This window comes from Schistocerca nitens, chromosome 8, assembly GCF_023898315.1.
Source record: "Schistocerca nitens isolate TAMUIC-IGC-003100 chromosome 8, iqSchNite1.1, whole genome shotgun sequence".
NCBI lineage: Eukaryota > Metazoa > Arthropoda > Insecta > Orthoptera > Acrididae > Schistocerca > Schistocerca nitens.
The window spans coordinates 217,669,730-217,696,900 of record NC_064621.1 but is presented as its reverse complement, the minus strand read 5'-3'; the positions used below and the strand labels follow the sequence as shown (position 1 = coordinate 217,696,900).

At 39.7% G+C, this 27,171-nt stretch overlaps 1 protein-coding gene across 2 annotated transcripts in view; it reads right to left on the bottom strand.

Annotated features, from left to right (window-relative positions):
- Positions 1-3,488: 3,488 nt before the first annotated feature.
- The window catches only part of LOC126199023 (peptidyl-prolyl cis-trans isomerase D), a 39,787-nt gene continuing 16,104 nt past the window's right edge, over positions 3,489-27,171 (bottom strand). The window contains exons 2-5 of one of the 2 annotated variants that reach the window (XM_049935720.1): positions 24,153-24,344; positions 16,405-16,527; positions 8,088-8,206; positions 3,489-5,302 (exon numbers count right to left, since the gene is read on the bottom strand). In XM_049935720.1, the coding sequence (XP_049791677.1) occupies positions 4,960-5,302; positions 8,088-8,206; positions 16,405-16,527; positions 24,153-24,344 (777 nt within the window). In that variant the 3' untranslated portion in view covers positions 3,489-4,959. The remainder of the gene's footprint in view (positions 5,303-8,087; positions 8,207-16,404; positions 16,528-24,152; positions 24,345-27,171) is intronic. The other variant, XM_049935719.1, reaches the window with a different exon arrangement.

The following is a 27,171-nucleotide window of genomic DNA, read 5'->3' as shown; positions in this document are numbered from 1 at the left end:
TCCAGGTTAGTATATCAGCAGTATTAGGAAAAGGATAGTTTGCTACTCACCATAAAGATGACCTGTTGAGTTGTAGACAGGCACAACAAAAAAGATGTTACACATTCACACAGGCAAGCACACCTCACATACACATGATGCCTATCACCACCAGCTCTCACCGGAATGTGACTGTCACATGAATGGGAATCTGGAGTGTGGCAGGGAAGGGGAAGGGATAGCAGGGTATGGGTGGGGATAAGGGCACTGTCCGGCAGGATGTGCAGGGACTAGATGGTGGCCTGACAAGACTGCCAGGCATCCCATCGGTTAGTGGGCACACCACTGGACAGCGGGGTGCGGGGGTAAAAATGGGGAGTGGAAATGGAGAGGAGAAGGGGAGGGGAAAGGATGAGCAGCTGCATTGGCAGAGGGCAGCACAAAATGAGAGTGAGGGGCTGTGAAAAGGGAGGAGGTGATAGGACAGAAGGGACTGTAGGTTACTGTGAGGCTGGGATAATTTTGGGAAAGGAGATAACTCCCATCTGTGCAGTTCAGAAACGCTAGTGTTGCAGGGGGGGGATCCAACTTTCCATGGCCCTTCACTCATTGTGTGCTACCCTCCGGCAATGCACCTGCACGTCCTCTCTCCTTTACTGCTCCTCTCTCATTTCCTTATTCTTTCCCCCACACCCCATGTCCCAAACCTGTGCCTTGCAGTCTTGTCAGGCCGCCATCTAGTCCCTACATGTCCCACCAGACAGTGCTCTTCTCTCCTTCCACAAATACTCCAGTATCCCTCCCTGTTTCCTGCTCTACTCCAGATTCCAATTACATGCTTTCTTTGCTGAAGAAGACTTAGCTGAAAGCTATAATGTGCAACATTCTTTTTGTCACATCTGCCTGCAACTCAACAGGTCATCTTTACAGTTAGTAGTAATGTTTATAGGGGTTCAGCCATTCTTAACGTAAAACCCAATATCTGCATGATCTTTAAAACATCCAAGTGGAAACCCACTACTGTACTGAAATATTAAGACAACATAAGACTAAGGCTACCCTGTGTGTGACAATATGAGGTCTGTTCAAAAAATTCTGGGACATTCATAATGTTTCGCCAGTGGTGTGTTGGAGCAAAATGCAGTTTGTATACCTGCACACGCCTCTGATTAATATGTAACTGTCGTAAGTTTCATCATAGTATGTCTGCTAGTTATTGTTCAGTGCTGTATTGAGTAGAATGCTGTGTCACGCAGTTTGCAAATTTCAAGATAGGAGAGTTAAAGAAGCAACATATCTCCATTAAATTTTGCATGAAACTCACGAAAAACTTTACAGAGACACACCAAATGATGCAGGAAGCCTACAGTGATGAGTGCTTAAGCTGCATTTGATGTTACGAATGATTCACACAGTTTAAAAATGGCCAGACGGAAGTTACAGATAATCCTCGTTCAGCACACACTTTGACAACTACAGACAACACTCATGTCAGGAATGTCAAGGAAATGGTGCATACCAACCAGAGATTGACTGTCCGAGAGATTGCTCAAGAATGTAACATTTCAAGCATGCACACACACACACACACACACACACACACACACACACACACACACACACACAAAACAACTCATCAAGTCAGGTCAAATATCAATGCCATGCTGATAGTTTTCTTTGACTTTGAAGAATTAGTCCATCATGAATTTGTGCCACAGGGACAAAATGCTAATCGATGGTACTATCAGGAAGTGTTGTGACACCTGTGAGGAAATGTGAGAAGAGAACAGTTTCTGTTATTTGGGATCCATTTTAGAAATCGAGGGAAAATCAGAGTTAGAAATCAATAAAAGAATTAGTAGCGGACGGAGGGTCATTGTGATGCTTAACTCAGTCTTATGGAGCAGGAATGTAATGAGCAGAACTAAAAAATTAATATACAAATCCATATTAGAGAGTGTGGTTCTGTATGGAACGGAGACCTGGACAATTAACATGAAGCACATTAGAAAATTACAAGCTCTACAGATGGACTTTTGGAGAAGATCGGCAAGAATCTCCAGGAAAGAAAAGATAAGGAACACCGAAGTAATAAGGAGAATGGAAATAAAAGAAAGAATATATGACGTAATGGATAGGAAGAAATTACAGTGGTACGGGCATGTACGACGAATGGAGGAAGCCAGAATACCAACATTGATACTGGAGTGGGAACCGGAGGGGAGAAGAAGAAGAGGACGACCTGTGACCACCTGGCTCCAAAATGTACAGCACACAATGAGGAGAATGGGCACAGAGGAAGAGGACACGCAAGATCGAAACACCTGGAGAAATATTTTGAGAGTATAGTTTAAGAACGTTTATTGTTTGTATTTTAATTTCCAAGTAAATTATTATGTTGGAGATAAGCCTCTGTAATGAGGAAAAGCTCAAAAATAATAATAATAAGAACAGTTTGAAATGTGGTGAGGTAATTCATGGCTCTTGCAGCATGATAATGCACCCACACATTCATCCTGTTGGTGTATGACTACTGCACAAAAGACATAATCACTGTGCTGCCTCATCATCCATACTCTCCAGATCTGGCCCCTGCGGACTTTTTTTTATTTCCAAAGTTGAAAACCCCATATAAACGACAAAGATTTCCAACGATTCATAGACGGTTTGCTCGATCCAGTAAGAGGCATACCAAGACTGCTTCCGGAAGTGGAAGAGGCACTTGGAGTGCTGTGTCAATTGTGAAGGAGAGTATTTTGAAGGAGACCATATACAATAAGTAAAAGATAAATGCAGAAAAATTTTGTGGACCAAGTATGGAATTCTTTGAACAGATCATATATTACCATTTTATCCTGATGGCTTTAAAAATTCTTTTCTTTGTGTGAGTAGGTTTATTACTTTTCCAATTACAGGAGAGAGTGCTCTTTTTTTAAAAATATTCAGTGAGGCTTCTTGGATTTATAATAATGGAGAGCATCCTACTGGACAGATTTGAGTTCACCCTCAATAAGAGTATCATCCGGCTGCAGTGCCACTGCTATACTGAGGCCACACTGGTAACCACCGAGCCTGCGCCAAGCTTGTACAATGCTTTCACACTTTGTGCATCCAGTTCCAGTGCATGGCTGCAGTACATCCAAGCCTCACAGTAGACACTGAAGTGTAACTTTGTTACAACCAGATTTAGCAGGCACACTAGTTCTGTGCTTGCTGCAGCACTGATACACTCTGTTGAGAGCACAGCCTGCTGGCAAGAATATCACCAAATAGCAAGATTTTTATATTACTATTTTAAATCTATGTTAACAAAGAATAATATTCTACTGTATTAATTACACATTATGGGAACTGTACTCATTTACTAATAGTAGCGGGAAATTATTTTCAATATAACATTTACTTGTTTATGGATGTGTGCATTGTATTGATGTAAAGTGATTAGGTCACAGATGTAATCTTATCGCATTGTGAGATGCTGTATTTACAACTTTGAAGTCCATAAAGTGGAAATATTTCATAGTTCACATTAGTTCATTTACTTCCATGCCTATCACTTCACCATATATTTCTTTTTACACATCTGACAGAATTTTATAACTTATGTTTTAAATTAATCTGTGATCGTGCATAAGCAGTCCGCCAACACCATTCTAGTTGACTAAGCCCACGTTTCCAATTTTATCCCCACAATTTCCTAAGATACAGCAACAGATTATAAATATTTTTCTCTGTGTCTGCATTTTTATTCGTACATGTTTCTGAAAATAATTTTTAATAAATATATCAGTGCTCTGATCAAAATACAGATGGAGCAGTCGGCACGTTTAATTTGGAATTCTTTGGTGCCTTAGTGAAGCATGAGAAGTTATACGTCCTGAAACTTTTGGACCCATAGAAGATCAAACTATGTGTCAAATTTCAAGTGTTCCTTGATGTTTTTGTAAAACAGACTGACAGAAATTTTGATTTACAAACAAATTTGACGGCTTACATATGCATTTATCAAACAAGAACCAACTAATTGCTGGACTATTATCTGTAATTTTGAGATACCTGGCAAATGGCACAGATTTAAAGTTTTGTATCCTGCACTGCACATCGTACACTACTCTCCGGTGATTAAATACTTCATGACACAATTACACACAATGTGACATCTTCTTCAAAAGTGAAATAAGTTTGACCAATTTGGTTGGTACTGCACACCTGCTTGGCAGGAAACACCGAAATTGACAAACAAGTTTGACTCTTTACAGAGACATTTATGTATACCACGTATCTCTAGTAAAACTGCTCTGTGACCTGCAATGAAATTGATACAAGACATAAGCAATTTACTTACATCTGGATGGATGGGTGGATGGTGATCTGAACTGCAGCTCTCCCAAATGCAAGTCGAGTGCCTTCCCACTACCGCATCTCTATCTTTCCTATTTTCTCTAGCCTACTAGCATGCATGTGGTAGAATCCCTAGTTAATTTCCAGGCTGAACGGATGAGCTGTCTCACGCAAGAAGTTCCAAACATTCTGTATGTAGATAATGATTCAATTTTTTTAGTGTCCAGAGATTAATACTGTTGTTGGTGGTGAGACTGCAAACTAGCTTAAAGTTTCATACCTACCTGTGGTAGGGTGATGTCAGTCATCCTGCAACATAACATAACATTTGGTAATTTTATTTTCATGTATATAAAAATCCTTTCTGAAAAATATCCAAAGCTTTTAGTTTGGGAAGTTATAATTAACACTGTTGTAGTCATGGGATACCTATTAATAACACTGTTGTCTTGCAGATTGAAGATAAACCCATTTCAGAATTAGCACATCTGTATTTGGTAACAATCACCTGAGTTTTACCTAAACTTATACCACTTTCTTCAGCTGGTATGGTCTACCAGTAAATGTATAACATTGCACTTTACCTTTTGTACCTGTCACCCCTGAAATAGTCACTTTGCAAGTTTGCAGCTCAAACACTCACTGAAACATCATCTTGAAGAGACGTTTCTCAGATTTATAGTAATGGACAGCATCCTGCTGGACAGATTTGAGTTCACCCTTAATAAGAGTATCATCTGGCCGCAATGTCAATGCTATACCGAGGTCACGTTGGGCAGCCTGGTAATCCCCGAGCCTGTGCCAAGCCTGACCACGCCTGTACAGTGCTTTCACACTCTGTGCATCCAGTGCCAGAGCACGGTTGCAGTACATTAGAGCCTCACGGTAAACATTCTGACGTAACTTTGTTGCAGCCAGATTTTGCAGACATGCTAGTTCTGTGGTTGCTGCAGCGTTGATACATTCTGGTTGAGAGCGCAGCCTGTTGGCAAGAATATCACCAAGTAGCAAGATTTTATTTTAAACTAGAGTGAACACAGAATAATACTTTACTGTATTAATTAACACAAATGAGAAATGTAATCAGTTATTGGCAGTAGGGAGAAATTATTTCTATGTAACGTTTACTCATTTATAGAAGTGTGCATTGTATTGATGTAAAGTGAGTAGGTCATAGGTGTAACCTCAATAGCATTATGAGAAGAGCATGGCATGCTGTATTTACTGCATTGAAGTCTATACACTGGAAATAGGAAATGACTGTTAACAGTTTCAATTCAGGTCATGACACCCTTGCATTTTGTGACCATTGCTCTTATCAATGGAGTTATCCTGGCATGCCCCACAGTCTGTCCCAAAATACTGAAAATAAAGCTCTTGTGTTCTGCATGTTCAATTGAGTATCTCCTGCATACTTCACTGGAGTAGCTCTGTGGGAGGAAGGATACAACAGACAAACTCCTAAGTTCAGCCTAAGGATTGTTTCCAGAATGTATCTTTCAGTGTCTGTACTCCTTGTGTTAGAATAGGGATGAATAAAATTATCATCCTCTCAAAGTATGAGGGTTGACTGAAAAGTAATGCCTCCACCTACATAACTCTTCAAAAGTTGGCAGCATTGGTATGCAGCAGGTACTGGTTTGTTCCATAGCCTTTTCTCTACAGCTCCAGTTGGCACTTAGCATTGAACAGTTGTGTTGTTACAGTGTAAAGTATGGAACCCTGCGCAGACAGTCAGTCAATGCGATGTAGGCAATGTGCAGGCACATTGAATTCTCGACAGCAGAAGGTGTCACCCCAAAGGAGATCCATCAGAGAATGAAAGCAGTTTATGGTGATTGTGTTGATCTGAATGCTGTGCATCTTTGGGCAAGTAAGTTTAAAGATGTTGAGGCAGGAACATCTGACCTGCATGATAGACAAAGAGTTGGACGTCCTGTGACAGCAACCACCGAGTTTCACAAGCAAAATGTTGACAGATTGATTCAGGACGATCGTCGTATCACTCAGAGAGAAATTGCAAGAACAATCGGCATTTCACAAGAATGTGTGGGTCACATTATTGCTTTGCTTGGCTATCGAAAGATGGGTACCCCGGATGTTGACTCCTGAAATGAAAACGCACAGACTTGAAAGTTGTCAGGAACTCCTCTCGCGTTACGATAATGAAGATGCACAGTACTCACATCAACACAATCCTCATAAACTGCTTTCATTCTCTGATGAACCCCCTTTAGGGTGACACCTTCTGCTGTCAAGAATTCAATGACTGCACATTGCTTAAATCGCATTGACCGACCGTCAGCGCAGGATTCCATATTATACACTATAACAACACAACCATTCAATGCTACGGCTTCCTGCCAACTGGAGCTGTAGAGAAGAGGCTACGGAACAAGCCAGTAACTGCTGCATACCAATGCTGCCAACTGTTGAAGAGTTACGAAGGTCAACCTTCATATATTCAGAGTTGCTTTTAGGGCATGAGTAAAATTTTTGGGATGGAAGTACTCAGCAAATTCTGTGTTTGTTTGAGAGAGAAAGAAAGAGAGGGGGGGGGGGGGGGAATCAAAACATACCGTAAATGCTATGGTGGTTCTACTGATGTGATGATGGCCACAAGAGAAAAGTAGTAATATTAAACAATGTTTTCAGAAAGTATAGTCCTAAATATGTTAAAAGAATCTTGACAATGGAGACTACTGTACGTAGTATTCTGGAATTCATCACACAGCAGAAAAATATAAATTTTGGTGCATATACAGAAACATATGGGAAGTGAGGATAGTAAACTGACACAAAGTACCTAAATATAGAAAATTAATCTAGGTGTCAGTCAACACTGTAAATATTGTATTTGATACCAAAATTGTAAGAATGATGGACTGGTACTCACCATATAGTGGAGAGCTGAGTCGCAGATAGGCACAATAAAAAGACTGTCAAACAAGTAAGTTCTCAGCTGAAAGGCTTTCAATGGGATTAGACAACACACAACTCTCTCCAAAAGCTTACTTGTTTGACAGTCTTTCTGTTGTGCCTATCCGTGACTCAGCATCTCTGCTATACAGAGGATAGCCTTTTCATAATATTGTCATTATTCCATCCTGGATCTTCCACTGTATTTGAGACCAACAAGAAACAGCAATTAGAGACAACATTTATGGATAGTAAGTCATGCAGAAGGCATGTTGCCCACAGATGATCACAAATGGCAGTTTTTCTGAATAAATATCCACATAAATGGATTGATGGCTAAATAGAGAATAACTTCACTACTTTACAACACTTTTCTGTAAAACAACACTGATTAGCTAACAATTGCTCTCAGTTCCATTCACACCTGCTGCTGAAAAACAGGTGTGTACAATCAATGTTTTATCAAAGGCAGTAGTGTTTCGCAGAAGTAAAAATAGTGGGTTTGACAGTAAATGCAGCATGTTTGATCCTCAAAACAGATGAGACTCTCTCCTCTCAGGGTTTCAGAGATCTGCCCTTTCTTTTTAACCTTCTCCAACCTAACCCTCTTTCCTTCCTAAGAAAGGGCTAGTAGTTCTGGGAACTACAATAGTTTTGTGTACTTTCATGTTTGTGGGTGTTTATTGACAGTACTAAAATTTTTGCATCATGAAGTTATGTGCTGGTCAGCAATTCTGTCTCATAATTTTAAATTATATAATTATCGACTTAGAGTGGTGGCTTCATGGACTAAATTCCTTTCTTACATCATTTTTTTATCTTATTTATGAAAACATGTCAGATCTTACCATTCTATATACCGGAGAGCTTTTTGATATTTAGATTCTGCATTCGTCATGTTTCCTTTCCTGAAGTAATGGTTTCCAGAGTTCTTTATCTTCACTATTGCATCTTCAATGTAATTCATCTAGAAAGGGAACAATGTAATCAAGTTACTTAATATTTCTCAGGAACATTCTATGGTAAAAGCAATGAGAAATGTGCTTATTAATAATATAGATAAAATAAAGAAGAGAAGAGTGAGTTATAGTTGTTGTGGTGGTGGTATTATGTGGCTGTGGCTCATCACAGGCATTCTAGAGTTTGAATCATGGCTTCAAGTACATTGGTACTTTTTAGTCTCTTTACCTAACCTTTATATGTTTCACCTGGGGGTTATTTGTGTTCCCTTCCTCTTATACCACCAATACATCTATCATCATATTCTAATTTGTACAAAAAAAATTATTTTTTTTAATGCTATACAAATATGAGTAGACATAACCAACCACCTGCAGGTGAATGGCAGTTCACATCCTGTGTACTCCTTCTGTTTTACTACTTGAACCATTCAAAAACAGTCCTAACACTGAATTCACCACAAAACAACACTCAAATTATGGGGTTAAAATACATACAGATGGTCACTTCCTAGTGGATGGCTTTTTCAAGTAAATAATTAAAAAGCTCATTTGGGCACTGAAATTAAATTACACACACACATAATAAAAGCAACACACCAAACTATTGAAAAATCCATTACAGAATAACAATAATAATATGAAAAGGATAGACAGCTACTCACCATATAATAGAGATTTTGAGTCGCAGACAGTCACAACAAAAAGACTGCTAAACACCCAAGATTTTAGCCAAAAATCAACTGCACTTAGCTGCCCTACCCTTTCCCCTTCTCTAACCCATATGCTCCCACAAGAAGCACTTTACTGTCCCCCATGCTACCCTGCTATCTCTCCCCTCCCATTCCAGCCTCCTCACTCATGACCCCCATCACCCAGAATGTTTCTCCCATCATCCGCTGTTGCTTGCAATCTGGCCTTGTCAGCCAGAGGCAGTGGTCGTGGTCGTGGTCGTGTGTGTGTGTGTGTGTGTGTGTGTGTGTGTGTGTGTGTGTGATTCAGAAGAAGGCTCTTTGGTCAAAAGCTTACTTTTTTTAGCAGTCTTTTTGTTGTACTTGTCTGCACTTAACATTTCCACTATATGGTGATCAGCAATCTATCCTTTTCATAATATTGCCATTGTATCAAACTATTCATTAAAAAAGTTGATGACACAATAATATTAAGTGAAACACAATAATCAAATGAAACAATCTTAAACAGTTGATTTATTTTCATTTGATTCCCATCATTATATGCCACAGATGTTCGAAAATGAAGAATGTTTTGATATATGAAAAATACTAAGACAATGTGCAAATTTTATTTGAGTAAATACAAGCAGTCACTGTTATTAATTAATTTAGTGTATCAAGCATCTGTTGACATATCTGTAAACACTGCGCTTCTGACTACAAGTTAGCTAGTAAGATGGCCATCGAGAGTGAAGCTTATAAAAATGAAGTCTTGCTTTTCAAGTAGAACTTCTTCAATATGGGATGCTGATAGGCATCCTGACTGACTCTTTGTCATTCTTTTGTGTTTGCATATGTTAAACCAGAGAAATGTGGTGGCTAGTCAATAGATAGTGAATGAGTAATATGTGCAGCCTGACAATGGATGCCCTTCCACAACTTCTAACAGTTGCCTAAATTTATAACAGTTGACTAGTTTGATTGTTGCTATTCTGGGACTTTCTTGGAAAAATAATACAGAACCCTCACATTCTCGAAAATTTCTGGGTGAATCTATTATTCATTTCTTGAAGCACTGGAGTTCTTTTTTTTATTTTATTTTTTTTTTTTTAAGGGAATTGCAATAATGTACACAACTTTGTGATGGTCAAACTGTACTCTGCCAAGCCAGGAAGGAAAGGTTATTTAGCAGAAGGCAGCGTGGACACCTTCACATCCAGAACATAGGCACTGCTGAAAATAAAAAATGATGAGGACACATTTTATTTCGACAAATATTAAAAATAATACAGCTGTTCACTGCAACTTCCTTGAATTCTCTTAGACAAATGAAGTTGCTCTGGTTTACTTCCGACATGAAAATCTTACTGTAAATGACATGATCAACCACAGGAATTACCAGTAACCACTGGCCTCCAGATAATGCTAACGGTCTCTCTGTACATAGTGTTTATGTTATGAGCATTTCTCAGCACTCACAACAAAATTACACTGTAACATTTCTTTCATTCAACTTACATACGTTAACAACGGAAGCCCATATATAGCCTACCAGGGTAGGTCATTGATGATTTGCTTAAAAAAAATTGAAGCACATACTGGAAACATATTTCTACAAATTGTTATGTAAACTGAAGATGAAGGGTGAAGAAAAGAAAGGGAAGAAACTAATGATATCAGCTGCATCGGGACTTTATGCGAAATCAGCGGCGACAAGTGAAAATATGTGCTGGACTGGGACACAAACCCAGGAACACCTGCTTACTAGGCAGTTGCATTAACCACTGTGCCGTCAGGACACAGTGCTTATCACAAATGCGCAGACTATCTTGGCACGCTGCACAGCTGATTTACATTCCAACCTACCACCACCTATTCACAGTTACAGTGCGTGTCCTCTATTCTCACTACTTTGAGCTTCCCACTGGAGATCGAATGTAATTGTGCATCCACACTGAATGTTGTTTATTCATTGCCCATTGAGGCGAATCAGTTATATGAATGACACCATGCATTTATATAATATTTCTATACTCTGATTAAAATTAATGGTATTTGATGTTTGCCAAGTCACACTACAGTGATGCCACACTGGGTACCAACTGCACCTTTTTCAAGGCACGGACAACAGTGAGAGGTCAGCCAACACAGGCAGAATACAGTCGCTGCTATGGTCATTAACATTTAAATGGGCTACTGAGAGTATCATAATGGATTACATGCGCACACCACACTGCAAGTGAACATATACACTTTAGCACAATGGCAATGTCGGATGGTATGTATGTGAACTGAGAGCTTTGAATGGAAGAACAAAGTTCAGAGGTGAGAAGTGTCACGTAACAAGAATAGAGTCAACTGAGAAGATTTTATAACAATAATGGAAATTCCTAAATGGAACAATATGTACAATAAGTGAAAGGCAACTGCTCACCTATAGTGAACTGATGTGTGGCATGTAGACATACGTAACAGGTAACAATATTCATGCTAGCTTTTGAGCTCTTCGTAATTTCTTGCAAAAGTCACACAACAACCACATAGACATCCAAACAACGTTCCCAAGACCATGGTGGAGCTGATTATTGATTATTGAGAACTGTTGCCTGGGCTGATGGATGTGGGGAGGGGATATGGACAGACACACAAGACAAGGAGGAACACTGGGATAATATGAGGCTGGTCTTTTGTTAGATGACTCGGCAGCTGCACAATGAGAGGGTAGAACACATAAAAGAAACAGAGAGAGGGAGAGGGGGAGGGGAGCAGAAGGGGAGGAAGTTGGAGACGATGGAGAAGGCAGGTAGTGGATAGACAAACCGAGAGGGGCGGAAAAAGGGGGAAGGAGGCGGGGAAGAGGGGGGATGGAGGGGAGAGGAGGGTCAGGAGAGAGAGAGAGAGAGAGAGAGAGAGAGAGAGAGAGAGAGAGAGAGAATATGCCTGTGTGAGAGAGGGGAGTGGTTGGACAAGGCAGCATACAATCTGGGCTACACAAGTTAGCAGAGGTTTAGGCCAGAGGGATTGTGAGCGTATAGAGTATGCTGGAGAGAGAACTCCCACCTGCATAGTTCAGAGAAACTTATGCTGGCAGGGATCATCCAAATGCCCTGCATGGCGAAGCTGTTGAAATAATTTGTGTTGTAGTGTGCAGCCTGTTTGGTGGCTAGATGGTCAAGCCTGCAGTTTACCGCAGTTTGTGGTGGCCATTCAAGCAAGTAGACAGTGAGTTACTTTTGAAGCCCACAGAGAATGCTGTGCAGTGCTTGCAGCATAGCTGATACACAGGGTGCATACATGCACAGAGTTGAAAGTATGTGATACCATAAACGTGTTTCAGTTAACATGGGCTCTAAAAATGCAAACCAATGCTATTCACCTTCAATATTTTGAAAAATCTCTGCTTTACATATTTTGAGAAGTGGCAGTATGGATCAAAATATGAAAAAAATACCCAGTAAGCATGAGCTCTAGAGTGAGTACATGAAGAGCTTGGAAGGTAATGTCGCTGTTCTGTAGCTGGACTGAGCCAATATGACATGGTACCTTCCAAATGATCTGTCACTGTGAGATTGCCTCTGATACTTCTTACCGTAATTACTTTCTTGTACTATCACTTTTCTTGAATTTTCTTGGTGTACTAGACGTGCTATGCAGTGCCACCAATTCTTGCCTTATAACTTTGTCACCCGGGTAGACTCTAGGACTGGAAGAGAACTTCAAATGATTCAAGCTACGAAATTATGTAACCACTTTTTAAATAACTCTTCTGTATTTTGTTACACATAACAATTACAACATTAGGTGAACAGATCTCTTTATTAATTTTTATCTCACAACAAACTATTATAACATGCATACGTCTTGCTTTGACATTAGCAATCGACAGAGTGACTGTTCTAACAATGGTTATTTAGTTGTTTTATCATTTATATTTTTGCATGTGTCCGTTTGCTCCCTGTCCTCCAAGGCACCACCAAGCCATGATGTACAAAGAACAAGCGAACTTCGACAGCAGACAACGCTGCAAAATCGCCATTGCACGTTGTCGAAGTATGGAGCTGGCAGCCTTTGCACCTGATCTGTACATATGTTAATAGTATCTCTCACAGCGGGATGTCCTGACACTTACAAACCAGCTAAACTACGTTTCAAGTTAGCATGAACATCTTTCGCCAGCCTAAGACGATATATGTGAGACACGTTAGTCCGAAGAATGCCATATTACACCTCAAGCTGTGAACACTTCTTCGTCTTCAGTACTGTGAAACACACCTCGTCTACTGAACAAGTGCTCATAGCTCTTAATTTTATCATTTTAGAGCCCATGTTTACTGGACATTTGTTTTCTTGTTTTGGTCCACAGTATTGCCTCTCAAAATATAGAAAACAAAGAGCTTGCAGTAGAAGAGATTTGTTTCACAGTATCGACTATGGAGAAGAGCTCGTAGCTCCTAAAGTACACACTTTAGAGCCAATGTTTACTGAGAGTTTTTTTGCTTCATGTGTTGTGTATTTTCAACTGCATGCATTTACACCATTAATTACAATACACCCTTATAGTATGGCTGCTTTTACACACTCCTGCCTTTTACTGGGTGGAAAACACCTGTGACTGGACTGTAGTAGGTGGTGGTGGTGGTGGTGGTGGTGGTGGTTGGGTGTACAGGACAGGACCTGCACCTAGGCCAACCAGAAGGGAATGACCCATGGGGCACAGGATTGGGAGCAGGAAGGGACAGGGATATTCTGTGGGTTGGATGGGCAGCAGAACATTACTTTGGGTGATGCAGATAGGATACCCCTATCAGGACACAATGAGAGGTAGTCGAAGCTCAGGTGAAAGATGAGGTTGAGCTTTTAAAGGCCAGTATGATACTGGATGATGGGTGGTGATCAGTGGTTGATTAACTGGTTTACTGGTGTCAAGTTAGAAGACTAGTTTATGAAAGAACGGGACAGGATGTTGTCTGTCAATAAAGGCTCTCGTAAAGTTATCAGTATATTCTGACAACTCCTACACTTCACTGCAGATGCGGTGTTCACAGGCGGCAAGGTTGTCAGTATGAGACTTTTTGATTTGGAACAGATAACAGTTCTCAAACTGCAGATTGGTTGCTGGTTTGCTCAATTTGGCCAGAAGTACTTGTAGAGCCATCAGAGAGATGAAGATCAAAATCTAGGAAGGCGGATTGTTGAATTGAGGACTAGCTGCAATTGATTTGATAGTAGGTATCCAGATTATAGAAGAAATAGCAAAGGTTATCTGTGCCACAAGTCCAAATCATGAAAATGTTACCAATGACTCTGGACCAGACAAGATGACCCATAAATAAGTTGGTATAGGATGGTGCCATGCAAGTACACATGGCAGTATCACAGATTTATTTATAGATTTGGCCTGTGAAAGCAAAGTAGTTGTGGGTCTGGGTGCAGTTGGAAAGGACAGTTAGAAAGAGTTGGTGGGTTTTGTCACACCCAAGTGACCAACAAGGAGTTTCGTGATAATGGAACTGGAACTGAGGAAAGGTAGAGAGGGAAGTGAGCAGTGCATTGAATGCAGGATGAGAGGTTATGGACAATAGTTATGAGGTATTGGTCAACAAAGGCAGAGGTTTGTTCTGTGGGACCATTGAACCTAGCCACAATTGTGGAATTTGGAGAATACATAAAAAGTAGGAGAGTTTTTTTTTTTTTTTTTTTTTTTTTTTGAGGGGGGGGGGTTGAGGAAAAGGGTACAGTTGTCAGGTTTTGGGGTGGACATAAAGCCTTGAGGAGAGGCTGGAAGTCATGTTAGATTTCTGGTATGAGACCATGGTAGGGTGGAGAGCTATCAGAAAGTTAGCGAAGACCCTCAGCCACACAGTCACTGCAATTTATGACCACTTTGGTTGATCCTTTGTCTGTGGGAAGGATAATAAGGTCTGAATTGATTTTCAGGTTATTGACAGCTGTGTGTTCTGTAGTGGTGATGTTGGATTCACTGGAGAGGGATTTAGGGAAGAAAGGTGTGTGTATGCACTACCCATTAGTCCTGTATAGGTGAGAAGAATTTATTCAGGTTTAATTGCGTTAACAGATTAATTGTGAAAGTGTTTTGTTAGTGGTTTGGTCATAGCTATAATTTATACTCCTTGGCAACAAAAGGTTACATCCTTTCCACAAAATTATTAAAAATAGCTTTCATTATAGAAGTGCCATTTACAGTGGTTGAGGCTACCAAGGAGGGGACCCAAGTTCAGTTCCCAGTACTTTCAATACTTTTTCCTTGATGGGAGGACTGGAATGAATGGCACTGGGCATAATGTTGACGTCATCTGAAGAGCTACTGGAAGGAAAGATGGTGGCTACTGTTTGTGAGAGGCAAAATTACATTTGAGAACGAATTGTGCTGACCACTTACCTCTCTGTAGCAATGTTCAATGACATCTTAGGCAGTGGATGACCAGCACTCAATCTTGTGCATTCTCTACAAAGCCTGATCATCGAATTCTTTTCTTTCGGCACTTTTATATCTATATCTACAACAATATCTGATATGAATATAATAGAGGGAAACATTCCACGTGGGAAAAATATATCTAAAAACACAGATGATGTGACTTACCGAACGAAAGTGCTGGCAGGTCGATAGACACACAAACAAACACAAACATACACACGAAATTCAAGCTTTCACAACAAACTGTTGCCTCATCAGGAAAAATGTCTGCTTGTGTCTGTGTATGTGCGGGTGGATATGTGTGTGTGTGCGCAAGTGTATACCTGTCCTTTTTTCCCCCTAAGGTAAAAGTCTTTCCGCTCCCGGGATTGGAATGACTCCTTACCCTCTCCCTTAAAACCCACATCCTTTCGTCTTTCCCTCTCCTTCCCTCTTTTCTGATGAGGCAACAGTTTGTTGCGAAAGCTTGAATTTCGTGTGTATGTTTGTGTTTGTTTGTTTGTGTGTCTATCGACCTGCCAGCACTTGCGTTCGGTAAGTCACATCATCTGTGTTTTTAGATATACAATATCTGATATTCTAGATATTTACTAGTTTTATATCATAAGCTGAAATTCAAAGTGAAATTCCGTGTATGTCAAGTCCCATGTGCTAAGTTAATTTTAGGTCCTTAGAATCTATATGAACACAGTTGTTTCGCAGACTTTTGTTGTAAACACTTGATTAAAAACTCAGCAAGGGGAAAAGTATGTTAGCTTTGTGCACAAGATAGTGTCTTAGGATTAATCCTACAATCAACGTAAAACTGAATGGCGTACTCAACTTATCAGGTAGCTGAGGCTGTAATGTACCTGTTCTGTGAGTCAAGAGTTTCTGTGTTTGAATCTTGTTTACTTATTTCAGAGTCATGTTAACCAAATACCATTTAAAGAAAGGGTTTTACGCATTTTTCTCTAAACTCTGCACGCACACACTCAACTGAGGAAGTGCCAGTTCACTATGTCTTAAAAAGTCTTACGCTGTGAGAAAGTGTGATGTCCTAAAAAGAACAATAGATGAGCACAACAAAAAAGATGCATTTTTAACAGGCTACCTCTTTGGTATGAAACTGCCAGTCTTCAGGATATGGTGGATAAATGTCTTCTGTGCCATCATTCTCATTAATCCCCCAGTCTTCACCATAACAAAGCTCTCCACAGCCAGATACCACACAATCCTACATAAAAACAAAACAAAATCTCTGAGGTAAACAACACAGAATGATAACTGTTTATTTACAAATATATATGACAATAATGAGAGGAACCAGTCTGGTGCTCCAAAAAAGGTTCATAGCATTCACTGACAGTATTGACTTGTAATCGAGCCATCTGCTGGAATTACAAGGCGTTTCACATACAAATCTTGTGCTGTGCCTGATGTTGCATGGGAACCAATACCGGAGACATAGACTCCAATTACCGCATATGCTATAGCTGGTTCCTCAGATTCTGGCAGATGGTGCATTGGTTTTAGCCAAACGAAAGTTGTAGTGGCTTTGCAATGAAGTTCAAGATAAACTGTTGCACCATTTAGCACGTCAAGACAGATATTAATAAATTTAATTTATATAATTACAATTAAAGTAATTAATTATATTAAAATAATAATATTAATAAAATAATTTAATTTATCAACTATTAATAATGTAAAATATTTGATTGTCAGCAGCATCTCTTCATAAACTCAAACTGGAACCTTCCAAAGTAATGTTAGTGAATTAACTCGTTGCTCTCCTGTTCAGTTTTTCATAACAGATACTCCTGAAGCCACATCAAGAGAGTTTATGTATGCTGATGAGTGAACACTTGCAATGAGAGCAGAGATTTAGAAGTTACCGAGTCTGTATTGAGCAATGGTTTATCAACTACTGATGTATGTCCCTGCAAATGGAGCTTGCAGCCAAGTATCACTATAACAGAAGTCTCAGTGGTCCACCTAAACAACAGGTTGGCCAACAAAGAGCTTACAGCCTACTTTGAAGGAAGGCTACTCTGTAATAACAGGAACATGAAATATCTATGGGTCACACTTTATTGGACTCTCACTTTACAAATTACATCTGCCTAAATTAAAACTTGCTATAACATTTTCCAGAAGCTCTGTAGTACGTCATGGGGCTCCGCTGTGTCAACACACTGTACTTCAACTCTGAGACTGGTATACAATGTTGCAGAATATTTCTCCCCTGCTTGGATAAATAGTACTCGCATAGGACTGTTAGGCACACAGCTCAACCATACTATGTACCTTATAACTGGCACAATGAGATGTACACCTACTTGCTCACTACCCATGCTTATCCAGATACCACCTCCATCTCTACAGTCGGAGTACAAACTACAGGGTGTCCCAAAAAGAATGACCCAATTTTAAGTTGTAATAATATTGAGACAAGTGTCACTAGGTAACTGAAACAGTGCTAGATGTAATTGGCATGGACTAGAGTTTCAGAAAAAAATTCGCTAGATGTCGCTACGAGCACTAACCTGGAGCGTGCAGCCAGTCCGCGCAACAGAAGGCTTATTGTGTTATTGAATTTAGTCGTACTCAATCAGTGATCGCAGTTCAGCGGGCATTTCATATTCAATTTCGTGCTAAACCACCATCACCAAAGAACATTCAACGGTGGTATAAACAATTTCAAGAAACAGGGTGCTTATGTAAAGGCAAAAGTGCCTCTGTAAAGGCAAAAGTCCTGGCTGGCCACGCGTTCCTGAACAAACAGTGGAACAAATCCGACGAGCATTTGATTGGAGCCCTGCAAGTCTACGTGTTGAGTTAGCCAAGAACTTGTGTTACCACGCATGACAGTGTGGCGTCTGTTACGGCGTCATTTAGCCCTCACACCATACAGATTACAACTGGTACAAGCTCTTCGAGATACTGACAAAGTGAAGCGAGTGGACTTTAGCAATGCTATTCTAGAGGACATGGAAAAGGACACTTTTATGTCACGGTTGATATTCAGGGATGAGGCAACTTTCCATATTAGCAGTAAGATTCACCGTCACAATGTGCGTACATGGGGGCTCAAAAATCCCCATGAAACAATTGAACACGAATGTGATTCACCAAAAGTGAATGTTTTTGTGCTGTTTTGCAAATCAAGTTTTATGGACCCTACTTTTTTGAGGAAGAAATCGTAACAGGACAACCATATCTTGCAATGCTACGGAACTGGTTATTCCCACAACTTGACTCTGACAATTTCATCTGCCAGCAAGATGGAGCACCACTGCACTGGCACAACAATGTGCACAGTTTCCTCAATGCCAACGTGCCTCAACGTTAAGTTGGCATACAGGACCGCGAAACAGGTTTTTCACTCTTGGCCTCCTAAGTCCCCTGACTTAACACCATGTGATTTCTTCCTGTGGGGATATGTTAAACAATGTTTTTATGTTCCTCCCTTACCTCGTGACATTGATGAACTAAAAACCAGAATATCAGCTGCTGTAGCTTCAGCGACAGAAGACGCCTTACGCTCTGTTTGGGATGAATTCGGCTATCGGCTAGGTGTTGTCCGTGCAGCCAAAATGGAGGACATATTGAACATTTATGATGGATTTTCTGAGTAATTTAGTATGCAATTTGTTGGTGTTAATCCCTTCTTTCTAATAAATAATTCTATTTAAAATCGGGTCATTCTTTTTGGGACAGCCTGTACAAAAAAATCCTCATCTCCCTGATCACGCAGACATTCAAAGCATTAGCAAAGGAAGGCTTCGCTCTCATCACTCAACTCTAGAAACTGCAAGGATGTTAGCTGACAATGGCTTCAATATTATTAATAACTACTGTAGACATACATGGCCGATCAATGTTACAATGGAACAACTAAGATGCTGTGCGAATCAACCTGGCTTTGAATTGCAACACAAGATATGGTCAGTTCTTGACCAAATTAGAACTAAGGGACACATATATATATATAATAGAGGGAAACATTCCACGCGGGAAAAATATATCTAAAAACAAAGATGATGTGACTTACCATACGAAAGCGCTGGCAGGTCGATAGATACAGAAACAAACACATACATACACACAAAATTCAAGCTTTCGCAAACAATGGTTGCTTCGTCAGGAAAGAGGGAAGGAGAGGGAAAGATGAAAGGATGTGGGTTTTAAGGGAGAGGGTAAGGAGTCATTCCAATCCCGGGAGCGGAAAGACTTACCTTAGGGGGAAAAAAGGACAGGTATACACTCGCACGCACACACACACATATCCATCCGCACATACACAGACACAAGCAGACATTTTGTGTTATTGAATTTAGTCGTACTCAATCAGTGATCGCAGTTCAGCGGGCATTTCATATTCAATTTCGTGCTAAACCACCATCACCAAAGAACATTCAACGGTGGTATAAACAATTTGAAGAAACAGGGTGCCTATGTAAAGGCAATATATATATATGGCCAAATTATATTTGATGGGCAGCATGTTACGTGCAAGTGGAATAAATTATCTTCTTCAAGTTGTGACTGTGGTACTGAACAGTATGCTTTCACCATGTAATTCAAGAATGTCCTCTGAGAGCTTACCCTGTCACCAACAGAGTTGATTGTGGTGACGGAGGGATCAATAGATTACATATGTGGCCTTCTATGTTAGTCTGTAATTTGATACAACTGTAAATACTTTTTTGTGATGTAGCCATAAGCTAAATAAAATAAATAAACTGTCCAATTCCGATACTGTTGCTCGATGTCAGTACTGTAACCGACTATTACAGTTTCTTCACGATAGAAAGGTGGATCCTTAAATGCTCTTTCTTTCTGATGAAGCATGGCTACATTTCTTGAACTCTCATTTACATAATCTTTTACCAGCCAACCGTTAAGTTGTGATTCGTACGTGAACAATACACTGCAGTCTTTTCTCAGAGAAATAACAATTTACGAAATGACTAAGGTTATTTCATAAGGGACAATGAAAGAATAGTGATAGGAACTATCTGTGGCTTATCAGAAAAAAAGAGCGTCTTTCTGTCATGCAAAAACTGCAATATCTATCTGCAAAGCAGATGTCAAGCAAAGGTATCCGAATTGTTTAACTGATGCCATGCGATTACTCTGTAAAGTTTCAGTAGGTGGCAGCTGTGTGAACAGATTCTACTAATACAGCTGTCTCAGTTGCTTAATGCAACGATTTCTTCATACTTCTTTCCAAGACCTAGGAATGTCTAATTCAATGTCCAACATACAAGAGTGTGAGGAACGGGCCGCAGTGTATGTGGCAACTGAGGCCTGCTGTTGCAGCATGGCCTTTACACAGGTCTTCACAACCACAGAATTCTACAGCAGGGCTCTGCAATAGTGCTACAGCACCCTGCAATGTGATGTCCTGCCATCTGTAGCAGACCAGGTTGCTACACAGTGTAGCAAAATGCTGTTTCCACAGCCAAGCATGTGATGGAAGCCTGTCTCCTGTAATAACACACTCGGCCAGAGGGAATATAAGGGGTGTTCAGAAAAAAAGGTGTGAAACAACACTGTGGATATAGCTGAAAATTTAATTAAAAAATAATCACCAGAGGTCTGGTCATAAATATCCCACTGTTTCATGTGCTAAAGGATTCCCTGTTCCCAGAATTCCTGTGGCTGTGACAGGAATCAGTCCTCCATGTGTCCTTCAGTTCATCATCCGAGCTGAAGCACTTACCTTTGAGATTTTTTTTTTTTTTAGTGGACCAGGCACTCGGAAATTGCAGTGTGACAAACCAGGGGTGTGGGGTGGATGATCAAGCTGCTTCCACTTGAGCTTTTGCATTACATTTGTTTGACCTTGCAGACATGTGGACGTATGTTATCATGTAGCAGAATCACTCCCTCCAAGAGCGGCCCAGGCCCTTTACTCTTGATGGACTGGCATAAGTTACAGTGTGTCTCAGAATACACATAACTATTAATTGTTTTTTGTGAGGAATTTGATTCAATGAGGATCACTAGCCATCTCAAACACTGAAAAAGACTGTGAGCATAACCTTCCTTGCTGGTGGCACAGCTCTCAATTTTTTTACAAAGAGGTGTTGACACACAGATCCATGCCGGACACTACATTTGTGTCCCTACACGTCTCACTACGTTATCCCAAAGCAGCATTTCAAAATTTCAACCAGTTGGTTGTTATGTCGCTTCAAACCTTTTCATTTGAACACTCCTTAAGCCGTCGGCACACGGACCGTGCTGTCGAACGTTAACGTTGAGCGTGCCTAGTTCAACGTGCTGCTGTCAACTCAGGAATGATGCGACTTGTGCATACAGTACGTGGGCCCCAACGAGGCATATGTGATCGCAACGCACTCCAGCGGCAGTTGAGGGATGTTTCTAGTTCGTAAATCACACTGTTTACTCAACGTGCACACGTAAAATTCCCACACTAGCTCTATTAAAACGCACATTTCCTCCATCGTCCACGTAAAGGATAGTAACATGTCCAATCAATAAGGACACAGGCTTATAAAAGTTCCATTACAAACAGAGCATTACAAATTTGCAATACTTCTCCACATAAGATAAACATTATTTCATCATTCTCACATTTTAGTAAAACCCCAAGGTCAGTCTTACTTGATCACTGTTCCTACCCAGTAGCAGAATCTTTGCAACATGTGAATTACGAAGCGTAAAAGAAAAAGGAGCAAAATATCTTTATTCAAGTAGCGCAAGCTGTCCTGTAGATTAATCCAATCGAACAAAGTCCTCCCTCAAGAAAAGGTGAACTTATATTTACATAACATCAAGTATTATAGTATATATTTATATTAAACTGATAATAAAGCATCAGAACTTAATAAAAACGCGAATGTTAGGAAAAAAAAAATTGGCAGTGCCAAGGCGTGAACCACCGCCCCTAATTATCCACTCTTTTCAGGACAGTGACTGTACTCTTTACGCTGAACCAACATCACACATCTTACATGTAATCATAGTACGTTTACCCCGTACTGGAAACCTTAATTGTAGATATGTTACTAATTCAAATTTAATTATAACAAATTGTACCAAGAACAATAAGTTTTGGGTGGATCTTCAGTGTGTCGCTGCCTTCAAATTGCCTACTCTCATAATACGCAAGTTACAATAATTCTTTTGCCACGAATATGATGTTTATCATTATTTTATTGGAACGAATCACACAGTTAACAACAGGTTTTCCAGCGATTCTCAATTTGCTGGTGCTCAGAAACGGCATATATACATATAGGCTTGAAATGAATGCCAATATGGCGCATCACAATTCTGTACTGAAGGGAGACGGCGTGCTTGTGACGTAGGTGGCGTTGTGCCATCTCATTGGTCAACGCTCAGACGCACGCTCAGAATATCTGACATGCCAGATATTGCTCTGCACGTTCTGAAAGACTCCCGAGCGTGCTATTCCATGCTATGACGTCAGAAACTCGGCACGCTCAACGCTCGGATGCACGGTTCATGTGCCGACAGCTTTCTACAGTCTAAGATACCCACCTCTGTCCAGGGTGTCTCCAGACGTGTCTTCGCTGCTCATCAGGGCTCAGTTCAAAGCAGGACTCATCGCTGAAGATAGTTCTACTACAGTCAATGAGATTCCAGGCCAAAGACGTGCATGGACATGCCCTGGACAGATCTGGGATACCAGCCTGAATACCACACGCCATACTGTCGACCACCAGGAGTGATAGTCTGGGGTGCCATTTCTTTCCGTGGCAGGACATCTTTGGTTGTCATCTGTGCAATCCTTACAGCACAACAGTGTGTCTGCAATATTTTATGCCCTATTGTGTTGCCCTGATGGGATGCAATTTTGTGGGAATCACCATGCGACCTGTCAAGAAAAGTATTGGCAGCATTTTGTAAGAACTTAGGTGAAGCAAAGAGAACACAGCTGAGTGCGACAGCATTAAAAGAGATAAACCCGGTGATCCAAGTTCATGACAGGAAGGGCACGTTTATCGCAGGAATTCGATGTTACAGTTGTGGACGGATGGGCCTCATACAGCGGGAATTCTGTGAAACGCAATGCAGGAAATGCGGGCCTGTATGGCATCTGGAATGGGGTTGCAGACAGCTCTAGCAGGCGGCACGATAGGTGGAAACGGGATGAGAATAGTAACCCACCATTAAACAATGGGAGTTTGATTAAAAAACACACCAACCACATTCTAGCTCCTCAGAGACAGAGTATTGCAGAGAATGACATCTAGACAATGTACTATGTATTTAGATGCCATAACTGTCCTTGCAAAAAACATAGAGGAGCACATGTTGCTGTTAGGGAAAGTGTTTATGTGGATTTACTTGGTGAGTCTAATATTCAAGATTAGGAAAGTGTGACTTTCATACTTCATTGCTTTCTTCTCTGTGACTCCATTGCTTAGCTTTAACATTGACCTTTACCCAAATAACTGTCTTCCCTTCTCTAACCTTGTGTCATTTCTAAGGTAATTGTATTATACTTAAAGATACATTCTTGGCCATGGTCGTTCTGTCACCCACGTTCTTTGAGTTACTGCCCTAATTTGTGTGTGGCCCCTCATCTTCTGTTTTTCTACAGCATAATTTCCTGCTACAGTAAATGGAACTGAAATCTTCATATTTTCTATTGTCTGTTTCCCATAACAGCATCATTATAATTATTAGTTTAGTACCTTAAAATATTTCTAATATATAGTATTGAGTAGGATCAATAATAGAAAGTTCAAAATAAATTAATTTTTGAATATGTCATGCATCAATAGAAACACAGTTTGATTGAAACACACACACACACAGTTAAATTATTTTAATAACTGGGAATGTACATGATCCCACCTTCAGTGGACGGTCATTCTCATCAGTGGGCTGTTCAGCAACACACTTAACAACACCCATTCCTGCTCTGACCTCACCAAAAGCAACATTTTTCTCATCAAGGTGTGGGCAAGCTACAACAGTGATAAAAAACTGTGACCCATTGGTGTTGGGACCAGCATTTGCCATGCTCAATACACCTGGCCCCGAATGCTGCAACAAAGTAAAACAGACATTGCTTTATTACAATGTTAGCTGCACAATATGTTCTGCGCAACTAAGGTCTTTCATCAAGTACTGATATTTAAAGGTTTTTAGTTCACTCACTCAAACACTGCGTTCTATAAGACTCATCATGAAAGTATACTTTCTGGACATGGAAAGAATCAAGTTATACATTAACCTGCTTCAGCTTCCAGGATATTTCTGTAAAGCATACTGACAACTGATTCTGATTATTAATAATCTATTTACATTGATAATTATTGCAATTACTTCTAGATTATATGATGTACAGTATACGGAGAAAAGCAGCTACTTTCATAAAGAGTCACTGCTCTTCATCTCACACTACTGAGCTGTTATTTTGTCTACTAGTTCATACAACATTATAAATGACATTTGAATTCCTGGGGCCAAATATTCTGAAAAGTGTAGGAGGAGTGACTAATAAGGCATTATTTTGTTTTAAAATGTCTTGGGATGTCCTGTCCTGTTTCCCATCTAATGAATACTAGGAACGTGTTGCAGACTTTTGCACCAGAACTGCATTATAAACCCTAGACTGCAAATATGTAAATTAATTCTGCTTATAGTATTGTGGTTGTCAGTTTCACAGTTTGATAAAAATTCACTCTTGTCAACCACAAATACGGAGTAAATGTATTGGGATATGAGAGCAAGAATCCAAAACTCAATGGAGAGGCTTCTGCAAGTTGTTCAGTTATCGGCTTTACACATCATTTTTATCGCACAGTTCTGTAAAAAAAAAAAAAAAACATGCCTTACTCACACTACCCCATACATCAAAATTCAGTGAAAGTACGCAAATTATGTTAGATAATTTAGTTTTATTCCTCTGATATCATTTTATTAATGTGACTGCATTTTTTTTATTTGTTGAGTTCTGCAAGAACTAAGGTTTGTCAAGAACCCTTTACAACAGGCAGATTGAGCAACTGTTAAAAGTTTGTCAGAAAAGTGGTTCAATGTCCTCTTATAAGTTACTGTCTTAAAAACTTCTGATAATGTAGGAAGGATGGCGATGGATCTGTATCTAGATTCACTGTCTTATCTCAAATTTTATAAAAGGGTACTAGTCTTTCAGGAAATACAAATTGACTCATCAACTGACTACAAAGGTATCTCAACAGAACTCAATCACTATGCAGATTCTGTGTTACTCACTGGTCACAAACAGTGTAAATACTAAATAACAAAATAAGTCTGCAAACTGTTCTATTTTACCCATGGAATGAAGTCACAGATATTTTGTGGTGATATGATCAAGATTTTTCTAAATGGTGACAATAGCTTCAGTACACAATAATACTAATAACATCATGTTCATATCATTATTTTACACTCATCATAGGTAGAGAAAATGGAAATTATGAAAACAATGGTGCGAAATACAATAATACAATGTCATGGGGAATAAGTATGGAGTCAGTGAAAAGCTATTTATCAAAACCAGGAGTGATTAATTACAATTTAAAGCCATGCTGGCTGTTTTTCCTGCACAGTCATGTTTGCTATATTAAACAATATAAGTGTCCTTTATCAGTTTGTAAACAGTCAAAGACAAGACTCATTCAGTAAAAGCAATGGATGAAAGTGAATATGTTACACGAAAACAGCCATCTCTGATAAAAACAGCACGTCACAGCACATGCCAATAAAGAAGATAACTACCTCTTTAAATTAAATCTTTTTGATCTCTCGCATTTTCTCGGGATGATTGTTATGTATAAAATGGAAACAAATCTCGGCAGAACACCTGGAAGCACACCATTAATTAAATGTTTTTGTATTGCTATTTATCCTGATGATGAAGTTATACCATAAAATGTATTGCAATATTAAATAATTTAAGCCAATTAATACAAAACTGTGACAAGTTGCAGTCTCTGAATAATCTTTCCATAAAGGACTGCTTATGACATGTTTCTCGGGCATTAAGCAATGAAATTTGTGATGAAAAATGTGTTTAAACTATGATATGAATCAACCAACATTGTACAATGTGAAGAGGTGCTGCTGCAAACTTAGAAAATTTTCTCTGTTTATAAATTTTGGTACTGCTGAATTATCATTGTTCAAAATGATTTTTTTGAGCACTGATAATACAATATTGAAATTTAAATCCTCAAAATAATATTTTTGTTTAGTTTTGGGCTGGCTCTAAGCACTATGGGACTTAACATCTGAGGTCATAAGTCCCCTAGATTTAACCATACCTGAGGCAGGATTCGAACCTGCTACCGTAGCAGCAGTGCAGTTCTGGACCGAAGTGCCTAGAACCGCTTGGCCACAGCTTTAGTTTTGGACGCTGACAATTCAATGTTACCAATATTTATAATCAGAGGGAAAAAATCTCGCTTTCCAATGGCACCCATCCTCACTGTGCAATTTCCACTGAGTGATGCGATAAATGAAAAACATTTTTTCACTACCAATTTCTTTGTTTCAGTTTCACATGTACACTAAATCAATAAAATATTAATATTTGTAACTTCATAGATTCTGTTTTACTGACACTAAATGAAAGGACACACTTTTATTAATGGTACTGTATCTTATATCCAATCCAGAGTGATTCTACAACTGCCCTCTAAAAACATGAAGATGGACCCAATACAGTCAGCGACGATAGTGTTATCAACATCACGGCGTGGATGGCTGATGAGACCACAACCCACGAAGCTGGTCACATTGGCACAACCCAATACCCGAAGCTAGCATACAGGGGACAGCACTGCTGCTCTCTAACACTTCTCTATTTACTTTTCGTGTTGGTGATTGGATCATATCTGCACAC